Source organism: Drosophila suzukii, unplaced genomic scaffold, assembly GCF_043229965.1.
Source record: "Drosophila suzukii unplaced genomic scaffold, CBGP_Dsuzu_IsoJpt1.0 scf_23, whole genome shotgun sequence".
Classification (NCBI taxonomy): Eukaryota; Metazoa; Arthropoda; class Insecta; order Diptera; family Drosophilidae; genus Drosophila; species Drosophila suzukii.
In genome coordinates this window covers 74,477-85,756 of record NW_027255910.1, presented here as the reverse complement: position 1 = coordinate 85,756, position 11,280 = coordinate 74,477, and the positions used below count along the sequence as shown (strand labels likewise).

The window sequence follows — 11,280 nt, the reverse complement described above, 5'->3', positions numbered from 1 at the left end:
TTCCCTAACAATACCCAGGTAGTGGAGGACCTCCACACAGAGGTGAATCTGGACGACCAGAGTATTGCCAACATTTCAAACCCTGACCGCATTCAGTGGGCTGTTAACTCTTTTAAGCCCTTCAAATCACCTGGCCCAGATGGGTTCTTCCCGGCCCAGCTACAACGGACATTAGATATGTCCCTTCCCTGGCTGACAGCCGTCTTCCACGGCTGCCTTGCTCTAAACCATATTCCAACAAGGTGGCTGGACGTCAAGGTAATTTTTATACCGAAAGCCGGCAAGCCCTCCCACACTAACCCAAAGGACTTCCGCCCGATCAGTCTCTCTTCCTTCTTGTTGAAGACCCTGGAAAGGCTAATTGACACCCATATCAGACTAACCATCGACCATAGCCTACTCTCTGACGCACAGCATGCGTACCGTAAGGGTAGATCAACCGATACCGCCTTCCACTCTCTAGTGTACAGTATAGAACGAGGCTTCCACAATAAGGAATACTCTCTTGCAGCGTTTCTAGACATAGAAGGCGCCTTCAACAACGTCACCCCAACGGCGATCACTGGTGCTCTGACTGAACTGGGCATTGAGCGGCCCATAGTGGGACTCATACACACCATGCTAACCAGCAGGGTAGTGCACTCCACTATGGGATCGGCCCTCTCGACCAGGAATGTCAGTAGAGGAACCCCACAAGGGGGCGTACTCTCACCTCTTCTATGGGTTTTGGTGGTCAACAAACTGCTATCACTTCTGGAAGAGGCGGGCACAAAAGTGGTAGCCTACGCGGATGACGTGGTTATCCTACTGCAGGGCAAATTCCCGCAAACCCTTTGTAATCTAATGGAGACAGCCCTATCCACCCTTTCCCGGTGGACGGCTGGCTGTGGACTGGGAGTTAACCCGGAAAAGACCGAACTAGTTCTCTTTACAAGGAAGTACAAGGTACCAATTCTAGTTCCCCCAAAACTACACCAAACGCGCCTAACCTTTAGCAACCAAGCAAAGTACCTAGGTGTCATCCTTGACAAAAAGCTCCTCTGGACTGATAACATCCTAGATCGCACACGCAAAGCGGCCATAGCCCTCTTCGCTTGTAAAAAAGCCATAGGGAGGAAGTGGGGTTTCTCCCCCATGATAGTTCACTGGCTATATACTGCAATAGTCAGGCCCATTCTCCTCTACGGAAACATCGTTTGGTGGCCTTCTCTAGATAAGAACTGCAACCTCCGGATCCTTCACAAGATCCAAAGGAGCGCAGAGCTCTGCATCAGTGGGGCGCTGCGCACTACCGCCACCGAGGCACTAAACGCAATTCTCGATCTCCAACCCCTGGACCTACTTGCCAAAAGCTGGGCATCTGCAACAGCGCTGAGGCTCTGTGAAGCAGCGGCTTGGACAACGGGCTCCACGGGTCACTCCATTATCCTATCAAAACATTCACCCCTACCACGTTATACAGACTACGTCCCACCCATAGTCAACTTCGAAAGAAGATACAAAATTCATATACCCACCCGTTCAGACTGGGACAACCTCCCACATCAATTCGTAAACGCCGTCAACATATACACTGACGGCTCCAAGTTTAACTCCCAAACAGGTGGGGGAGTCTTCTCCCCCGAACTAGACATAAAAGTCTCATTCCGCCTTCCAGACCACTGTAGTGTTTTCCAAGCGGAAGTGATGGCAATTCAGGAAGACACTACCCACCTGAACACGTCTGTACATAAAGACAGTGATATCTTCATATTCTCGGATAGTCAAGCTGCCCTCAGGGCCCTCGACTCCTACACAACGAGCTCAAAAACAATCTCTGAATGCCGCAAATCTCTTAACGAGATGCCCACTCATCTGAGAATCAGCCTCATCTGGGTGCCTGGGCACCGCAACATTGAGGGCAACTGCATAGCAGACGAGCTGGCAAGACAGGGGACAACCGCCGATATCCTTCGTGATAAGGACACGGTAGGGATGCCCATGGCTACCTGCAAGCTCCTTCTCAGGCAGAGATTGTATACTCTTTCCAACAACCGTTGGAACTCAATCTCAATATGCCACAATTCTAGACTCACATGGCCAAACTATAACACGAAAAGAACAAAAACTCTCCTACAATGTAGTAGGGAGGACATCTCCACTCTCCTAAATGCCCTCACGGGCCACTGTCTCATAGGGACTCATGCGATAAGGCTGGGTCTGTAACCACGACTTCTGCCGCAGCTGCAAAGAGATAGACGAAGAGGAGAGCATCGAACACCTCCTATGCTTCTGCCCAGCGCATAACCTAAAGCGCTTTCAAACCCTAGGTAGCTACACACTTCCGAACCTTGCGGCCATTCAGGACGTAAGCATTCAAAAACTACTATGTTTCTTAAGAAGAACAGAATACTTCGCGAAGGCAGAAAACCCATGAGCTAGGGAAACGGATCTTTCAGAGATCATGTGGTATCACAAGGGGCCCATTGTGGCCTAAGTGAGGGGACTAATATTTAGTCTCCAACCACTCTTACCTAACCTAACCTAATATAACTATAGAAAAACTATAGATTCAAGTTTCGACACCCGTGCTATTTTGTTGAAGACTACCTTTTTTCTTTTTAAAACTTAATTGTTAACGTAAATTTTGGAATGAAGAACATAAATGAAGTCATTTGTACCCATTATATGGTTAATCTGCCATGGGCAAGCTAACGTTAAGAAAATCATAAGCAGCCGCCATGGGCAACTTATCTTTAATTGAATTTTGGTACGTATTTGAGAATGAAGTATAAAATGAAGTGAATTTGTTTGCGAATTGGGACACCTGAAGTAACTGTGCATCAGTAATAAGGGCATTGGCCACATACGCAAAGCGAGCCTATGCAAGGTTGGGTGGGCTTTTGAAGAGGAATTAAAGGACATCTGCAATTCCTCACACTTAGTATAAAATTAGATTCTTTGAGCTTTGGTTTAGTTATTCAATAGTTCCCTACTCTGTCTACTATTTAAGTTTATGTGACGGCGCGGTTCTCTAGGTAGCCAAAACCCCACTCCCATTTTCCCTGAGCACAGCCGACCCTGTAGGCAGAGTACTCTGCCAGATAGCCGCACACATTGCCGTGTTCGTTACAAGGCTTAGGAAATTCGAATGGTTGCATCGCGACATCTTATGCCAATGCTGGCCCGACCTTAACTGACCATTTATTCATATCTTGCTTACACAGAGATTGCCTTTCCTTAACCTATGTCGAAGTTGTACACCTTCGATATTTACCTACATCCTAACCCCTCCTCCACCACGTTCACCCCTGGTAACTTGTTATCAATCCTTGTGTTCGTTTTCCTTCTAATAACCATTCTACTGGGGTATTGGGCTGCTCCTTATATTCGAGAACCAATCCGATTGGTTCTAGGAGTACAACATGCTTGTATGCACTTCTTGTAGATGTCAACCTGTTAAGTGAACATTCTAGACTATAAAAATGACACCACTCAAATTGCTCAGGATCAGTTCTTCAAATGCCTCAGTACTGCATACCTATGGATCTAACCGTAGAATTTGTCGATTCGGAAAACGAGGTTGAGATTGACAACCTGGAACTACCACCCACGCAAGATTCTGATCTTGAAATAATTGAAAACTCGGATCTGGACCTTGTGCAGGTTTACGAAGCAGAAGATTCGGTTGATCGCCTCCTACAAAGCGTATTTCAACCGGCTGCATCGTCGACCCAAAATAGGGACCCAGGATTGGATTCTCTTGAGTGGAGCCAGTTTCCATTAGGGACGACTACGCAGGCTTTTTTGGAATCCCTTATCACACACGAAGAAGGTGAATATGTGTTTCAGTGTGCACAGGAATTTCAATTGGATGACGACCTATCCAGGCCAGAAGATGAGGTTTTTCCTAACGGCGACCACATCTTTGAAGAACTTATGGGACCTCAACCGCCACCGACTAACCATTATTTAACTTTGCTGGATGATGGAGATGACGACGCATTACTAGATGTTTTATTTGATCTAGATTCTTAACTTTTTAATTATAAATACACGATGCATAAAGAAAAATAAAGTAAAAACTATTTTAAAATTGAGGGCTTATAATTTTAGTTGTATTTATTGGACAATTTTTCTTTGCCTTACAAATACTTTTTAGCTCTGCATTGTGAACCAATAGACGATGCATAATAAAGTCGTATCGCAACCAAATTTTCCGTACTTTAGGACAGAAATAACAATAATAAAAGGATTTAGATTTCTGATAGGCGAAGTTGTGTATTTTTAGGGTATGCGCTATTAGGCCGCTGCGAGTAGTAAAGGATTTTGTTTCTGAACACAACTCGCAATGATACTTCACCATTTCGATGTTTTTAAAAATAAACTGACTTGTCTATAAAAAATGTCTCTTATATAGCATTTGAGGGACAATTCTTACGTTATATATACTAACTTTATTTTAACGCCTTTGAAAGATTTATATAAATATAAAAAGAGATAGACATACTGATATATATTTCTGACTTTATTCTCAACTATTACATAGTTTGAATAAGTATTTTAATACATATAATGAAGACATATTGTTATTTCATTTACTCCACATGAATTGTAATTTCGGGTTAAAGAATAAATATAAAACAGTTAGGTACTAGTGCACAACGAATCCAATCTTACGCTGGTCAAAAATGGTATGCTTATAAATTAAAAGTAAATACTTTATCACCTAATTTTGTTGAATTTGATAGGACTTCTTAGAGACCTTAAATGACGTGAAGCCTGTGATTGGCTACACAAAAATGGAAAATCTATGTATTGAGTTTAAGTATAAGATCACTGGATGTAAGCTGAAAAAGACACCATATGGAACTAAAATAGCTCTGTATTTAACTGATAAGGACGACAAAGATGTTTGGATATTTCTACCTAAAAGTTATGTGAACAAATTTTCTACAAGGACACCATTTAGGAAATTAAATGAGAATGGTATATAAAGGAACAGATATAGTTGTGTTCAAATTGAATTTTTATCAGTAAATAAGTAAAGTAAATAAAATTCTTCAATATAAAGAGCTGAGTTTTTAAATCCAACAACAGTCTTAAAACAGTCTCAAAAAGAAATAGTTTTCCTTAAAAATGTACGATGAACTATTCTTGATGCAATTTGAAGGCAAGCTTTTCGAGCAACACCTACAAAGGATGGAGTTCCTAAAAGCTACTTTGGAGGACTTAGAGGAAAAAGAGTTGATCCATTCGAAGTTTGGATTCCATTATAAACTTTGTCCCTGGAGCGACGATGATGCCTCATCTGGACCAGACACATGTCAGTGTCATATGCTGCCTGCACTGAAAGAGGAAGCCCTTAGTCTAATGATTAAATATTATAAGTTAAACAAACGTATTGCTCCAAAACCATAAATAAAACGAATTAATGTTACTTGAATATATATGTTTTTTATTTTTTTAAATGGTTCTTAAACATTTTTAAGATTAATTTATCAATAAATGAATAGTCGTTTTTCTTGAATTTTCTTTAAAAAAATGTAGGGTTTTCTTTTTACTTTTAAAAAGACCGTACAGCATACAATAATGTCCGCAAGTGTTAGAAAAGTATCCCTGTAGTTGTTGCTTATTAAAAAAAAATTTATAAGCGTTAGATTTAAAAAATTTTAAAAATTCTTTTTTCTGGGGATATTGACCATATCTATTGAAAAATTCTGCTGACCTACGACTATCAATCCAATGAGTTCCAGGTTGATCTGAAGTGTCGGTATTCGCAATTATTAGTGCGGGATACTTTAAAATAGTTCTTGGTAACCTATCCGAAGGAAAAACTCCTTTAAATGTAGATTTAGTCTTTGAATGCTTAGAAAGAAAATGTCCAATATGTAAAGTATTCATTTTAAAAGAGCGTTAGAATATTTCTTTACTTGTCAATATCAATCATTGAATCGTATTCACAATATACCAAGCAAGTAACTGCTTTAGCAAGTTGTTCCGAAAATCTTCCTTCTATTCTTATAGTACCTTGACAGATTAAATTTGAACATGTAGTTGAAATTGATTGATCAGCAGTTAAGTCAAAGGCTAATATAAAACTGTTTGAATCAAACATTTCCTTGGTAATTTGTAGTCCACGATCATAATGTTTAATTCCACATGATATAAAAAGTATATTATATCCTCTTGAACTTTGAACCTTTTCAGCGTTCGAGTAATCGAACTCCAGAGCCTGGGAAGGAACTTGAACTCCATTAACCAATAGTTTAAAGCGTTGAATTTTCAAATGTTGGAATTGAAATGGGTCTAAGGCTCGGTTTCCTGAGTATGAGTGGTTTTTAACCATACAAAAGGCCAGAAAATTTGGTATTCGACCAATAACTGCGTTGTCTATCGACAGTGTATTGTTGCCGGATATATTGTAAATGATTTGACTTCAACCTTGCTGAATCAGTACAGAGCATTTTTTGTTTGTAAAACATGATGATGAGCCAATAAAATGCTTGGGTTAAATGTTATGTTGTTCATGTGTTGTACTTCAAGTATCTTTAAATTTGATTCAGTACCAGTTTCCATTAAATAAAACGCTGTTTTTTCAATATTGAAATTAATTCTCAAATCAACATTGTTAACAAGCAGTTTGGTTTGATTAAAAATATCTCCACGAACTTTTCCGAATAACTCAACCTTGTTACTGTTTTGAAACATATTTTTAAGGGTTTCATTCGAGTCCGGATAAACATATTTCCCTGCTGTTATTCTTCCAAAATTGGGAAAATAACCTTGGGAGGCCAAGTGACTTTCAGAGGCGTCACTCCCATAGTTTAAAATTGTTTGCAAATACGCTTAATAGTAATAAATATTATCACTTTGCGATACCAGTATATTATTTAAATAAACTGACGAACTTCTATATATTGAAGGTAGAATATTGTTTACAACACCAACAGCATTTCCTTCAATGCTGTTGTTATCATTTTTTTAAGTTGCACACCAAGTTGTAAATAAACACTTGAGAAATCTCGATACGTTTCACCATTTCCCAAGCAAACTAATTCGATTGATGAGGCGCCGTCCAAAGAAGCAATTGGATTGTGTAACGAACTGATTTTTGTGGTCTGCTCGCTACGAGATTCGTGCGGCTAGCTCAGTATATTGTGTGTTCGTCCCACCAAATTTATATTAACGTGACCGCCCAGTAGCTCAGTGAGAAAGCACAGAATTCACGGGTTCGTATTCGGCTTATTGTGGGTATATTATTACAAGTGTACTAGTAGCTTGGTTGGCCTTGACTCGTTGCTTGTGACCTTCGTTACTTCCGACTGTCCTGATTGACTCGACGACCTCTCGCCTTGATGACTCGGTGCTCCAGTCCTGTAGCTCCCTGAAGATTCTCGCAGCTCCCTGAAGATCCTCGCAGCTCTCTGAAGATCCTCGCAGCTCCCTGAAGACGCTCGCTCGCTGTTCGCTTCTCACGCGTGACTTGGTGACTGCTGGTAACGACTCGGACTCGCGAGGGGTATCAGCCTTACGGGCTTAGGGAAGCGTCACCGTTCTCAGACTAGGGTGAACAGAATCTGCGCTCTCAAGGATCGCTCCTTTCGACACACCGCCGCCTGTCCCTTGCCCTGTCCCGGATGGTCCCACTGGGGTTTCCGCTCAGCCCGCGCGGACAGTCAAGGCGGAACGCCAGGAAGCTGCCTCGCGCTTTACTTCGCTTCCACGCCTAGCGTAAACGAACGTTCCACCCTAGCCTCACCCTTTTGCCTTTGGTCCGAGACGTTTCCGCGTGCCTTTTGGTACTCGGGGCTCGGGCACGCCGCTCCGGGACCTCGCAAGTCGAATCCGTAGGGCTCTCCTGGACAATTCCACTCGAGACCGTACCGATCGACCGCTCTCCCTTCTGGCTTGTTATACTCTCTCCAGGCGTAACGCCAGGACTTTGTGGATAAGGTTAATCGACCGCCTTGACCTAGCCGTGTGATGCCCTCTGGACCTCAGCTACCTGCGTCTCAATTCGGAGATTCCTGGTATCCCAATCCCGAACGTCTCGACGTAGCAATCTTGCTCCTTGTAGGCTCCCACGACGCTGCTTCTCTGGCGACTCGACTTGTTGTTGCTCCCTTGTAGATTATCCGGTCGTTTGATTGTTTACTTTGGTATCTAAGTGATCTTGACGGTTTGACTCCTTGTGATCGACTGATCCAGCTGCCGGCGCTCTGCGGCCTTATATAGGGCCTCCGGAAACCGTTATTTCCCTATTGCGTATGGCCCGCTGAATCTCTCCACTCCGGGTTCAAAGTCCATGCCTCCTGGTTGACCCACTTGTCTTCCACGTACCGCTTCCCATCGATGCTCCGCCCACTGCTGTCGTCCCGCTGATTCCCGTGGTGCTGGTGGCACGCCTGTGTCCCGCTCCACTGCCGAGAGTCCAAAGTCCGGTTGAGTCCCGTTATCCGCTTTTACACACGGCAGTCTTGCCTTGCCCGCGAGGTCTCCAAAGTCTCTCGCTCTCCACCCTGGGTCTCCAAACTCTCTCGATCTTCATCCTTGGTCTCCAAACTTTCTCGCTCTCCATCCTTGGTCTCCAAACTCTCTCGTTCTCCATTTAAGTCTCCAAATTCTCCTCGCCGCGCCGTTACTACGCGAATTCGCCGCGTACCTGGTAAACGGCCGGCCATCTGCTGCTGCTTCTATTTGTGGGGAGTTATTCAACTCCTTACATTCCCCCCTTACTTCGGGAAACATTAAAAACTTGTTCCTACTCTCCGGCGTTTCCTTGCTTATCCTAGCCTTCGAGTCCTTGTGATTCCCGCGGCGCTCCCTGGTTGCTCCCTCGATGCTCCCACGACGCTCTTAACTCTGTTGAGTTTCCACAGCGCTGGTCATCCTCCTCAGAGCAACTTGAATCTCCCGCGCCGATATTTTCCATGACCCCACTGGGACATCGATACTCGTGGGCTATCGATCCCCAGCTCGCTGCTCATTGCTGCGTTCTACTCCTTTTATTGGTTCCTCCGCCTGGTCACACCATTCGTGCGTGATCGATGTTTATTCGCATATCGATAACGATAATGCGGCGTTGCCACCTGCTCGTTTCGATATTTCCACCTTGGCCGATGTTTGATTTTCGTGTGCCCATCGATCGCACTATCGTCCAGTGCCAATCGATCGCCTATCGAGGCGCCCCCTTCCCTGGCTCATGGTGATTTTGCAACTTTCTAGGTAAGTTTTCGCATTTCCTTACTACTTTCTATTTCATCCTTTCTCTCTCCATACGACCTCTGTCGCCCCTCGCCACTCGTCTCTCTCTCTCGCCCTTCAATCGTCCTCAGCCGGCTGAGCCTGGCTCCATGCTGGCAACACTTGAGGGCATGTGCGGAGAGGACTTCGCATTTGCTTCGCTGAAGGTGAGTATTTTGGTATCGTTTGGCTGCTTCCTGTATTAACCCAACGTGAATTTCAGGATGCCGGAGCTGCAATGTAAGCCCCTTTCTTCTGGCCCCTGTTTCAGCCGCGTTTCCCGTCCTATGCCGGTTTTCAAATTCTGTTTTGTTTATTTTATTCAAATTTTATTCGGCCGCTCCTCGAACACTCTTGTGCCCGCCAGCCCCAACCGGACGCGGAACGCGCGCCCCTCTCTCCATACGCGCACGCTGCGCCTGCCGCCCAGGATGCGAGCCTCTTTTAGCGCCGGTGCCTCCGCGATCCCTTCGGGCCACTCATGCTCCGCGATCTCTCGCCATTGCTGGCCCTCTGTCCGCGCCAATTTCGGCCGTGCCACCACCTCGGACACTTCGGGCGCCGAGTGCTGCCGCTTGAGCGGAGGTCGGACACCCTCCAAGGGCTCAGGCCACACCCAGGGTCCTCGCTCCAGCGGCCCATTTGGCTCCGCGGTTACCGTCGCGCTTCCGGTTGGCATTGGCGTCGTTGGTCCGGTGCTCGGCGTCGGTGGGGCCCAATGCTCCGGTCTACCGCGGGTCCTGGGATCCAGCGGGCTTACCCGGGGACCACTCTCTTCCCATATCCGGGCTCCTCCGTCGCCGCCGTCTCCTCTACGGGTCCCTCCGGCCAGGTCCAGACAACCGTCTGCTGCCGCCACCTTACCCCTTCGGCCACGAACGTCCGGGTGCTGTGGCTCACGTGGGCCGCCGGTATGTCCGTCCGGATGTGTTGCTGCTGCGGTGGGTGCTGCTGCTGCGGTAGTGGCTGCTGCCGCGGTGGTGGCTGCAGCTGTGGTGGCTGCTGCTGCGGTGGTGGCTGCTCGCGCTCGAGCTGCTGCCGCTGTGGTGGCTACTGCTGCGGTGGTGGCTGCTCGCGCTCAAGCTGCTGCTGCGGTGGTGGCTGCTCGCGTTCGAGCTGTTGCCGCTGTGGTGGCTGCTGCTGCGGTGGTGGCTGCTCGCGTTCGAGCTGTTTCCGCTGTGGTGGCTGCTCGAACCTCGGCGTGGGTGGTCGTGCTGGCGTCCACTGTGGTGACCCCTCGTACCGCGTTGTGGGCGGGATTTCGGGCAGCCACCGCGGAGGTGAGGACGCCCAGTCGTCTCCCACTTCTTGCGGCGGGATGCAGGGCTCGGGCGCATACCTTGGCGTGGGTGGGTACCCTGGGTTTTCCCACAGCTGCTGCTCCTCCTCCTCGGCCATCCGCAGTTGGGCCTGCCACTCCGGTGACTCCTCCATGTCCTTCAACCGCCGCTCCTCGCTCCGCCTTCGCGCCTCTCACTTTCGTCGAAATTCCCACGTAGCCGCTACCACAGCCTCTGCGTAGCTACTGGGAGCCAGCTGCTCCTGGGGCGGCTCTTCGCTGGCCCACTCTTCCTCCGCCGCGCCAGTCGGGATGAGTCCGTCGGCCCGGTTGACCGCTTTGCGAAGCCGCCATCGCCGCTGCTCCACCCGTGGGTCCTCTACCAACTCGACGTCGCTGTCGGAACTGATGACCGGCTCGGGGACGCCCCGCCCGGAGATCCGGAGCTTTCGAATTGCCCAGACGATTGCCAAGCACTCCTTCTCGGTCGTTGAGTAATTCTTCTCAGCGCCGTTGAGCGTTCGGCTTGAGTAAGAGATTACCTTTTCGCCTCGTTCAGTTTCCTGGGTCAAGATTGCCCCGATGCCGTAGTCGCTTGCGTCAGTTTGCAAGATGATTGGTTTGTCGAAATCCGGGCATGCCAGTACGGGGTCTGCGACGAGTCTTGCCTTCACCTCTTCGAACGCCGTCTGAGGTTCCTTTGTCCTCGCCCACTTATTGCCCTTGCGTAGCATATCGTTGAGAGGTTTGACTATTTTTGCGAAGTCAGGTACAAA

At 46.9% G+C, this 11,280-nt stretch overlaps 1 protein-coding gene across 1 annotated transcript; it reads right to left on the bottom strand.

Moving 5' to 3' along the window:
* Positions 1 to 10,275: 10,275 nt before the first annotated feature.
* On the bottom strand, positions 10,276 to 10,659 carry LOC139354799 (annexin A7-like). Its single transcript, XM_070999043.1, has one exon. The coding sequence runs from the start codon at positions 10,657 to 10,659 to the stop codon at positions 10,276 to 10,278; it is 384 nt and encodes a 127-aa protein (XP_070855144.1).
* Between the last annotated feature and the right edge of the window lie 621 nt (positions 10,660 to 11,280).

Bases quoted from the DNA above. Each gene is read 5' to 3' on its own strand.
- LOC139354799 (XM_070999043.1), bottom strand. From the start codon at position 10,659: ATGGAGGAGTCACCGGAGTGGCAGGCCCAACTGCGGATGGCCGAGGAG.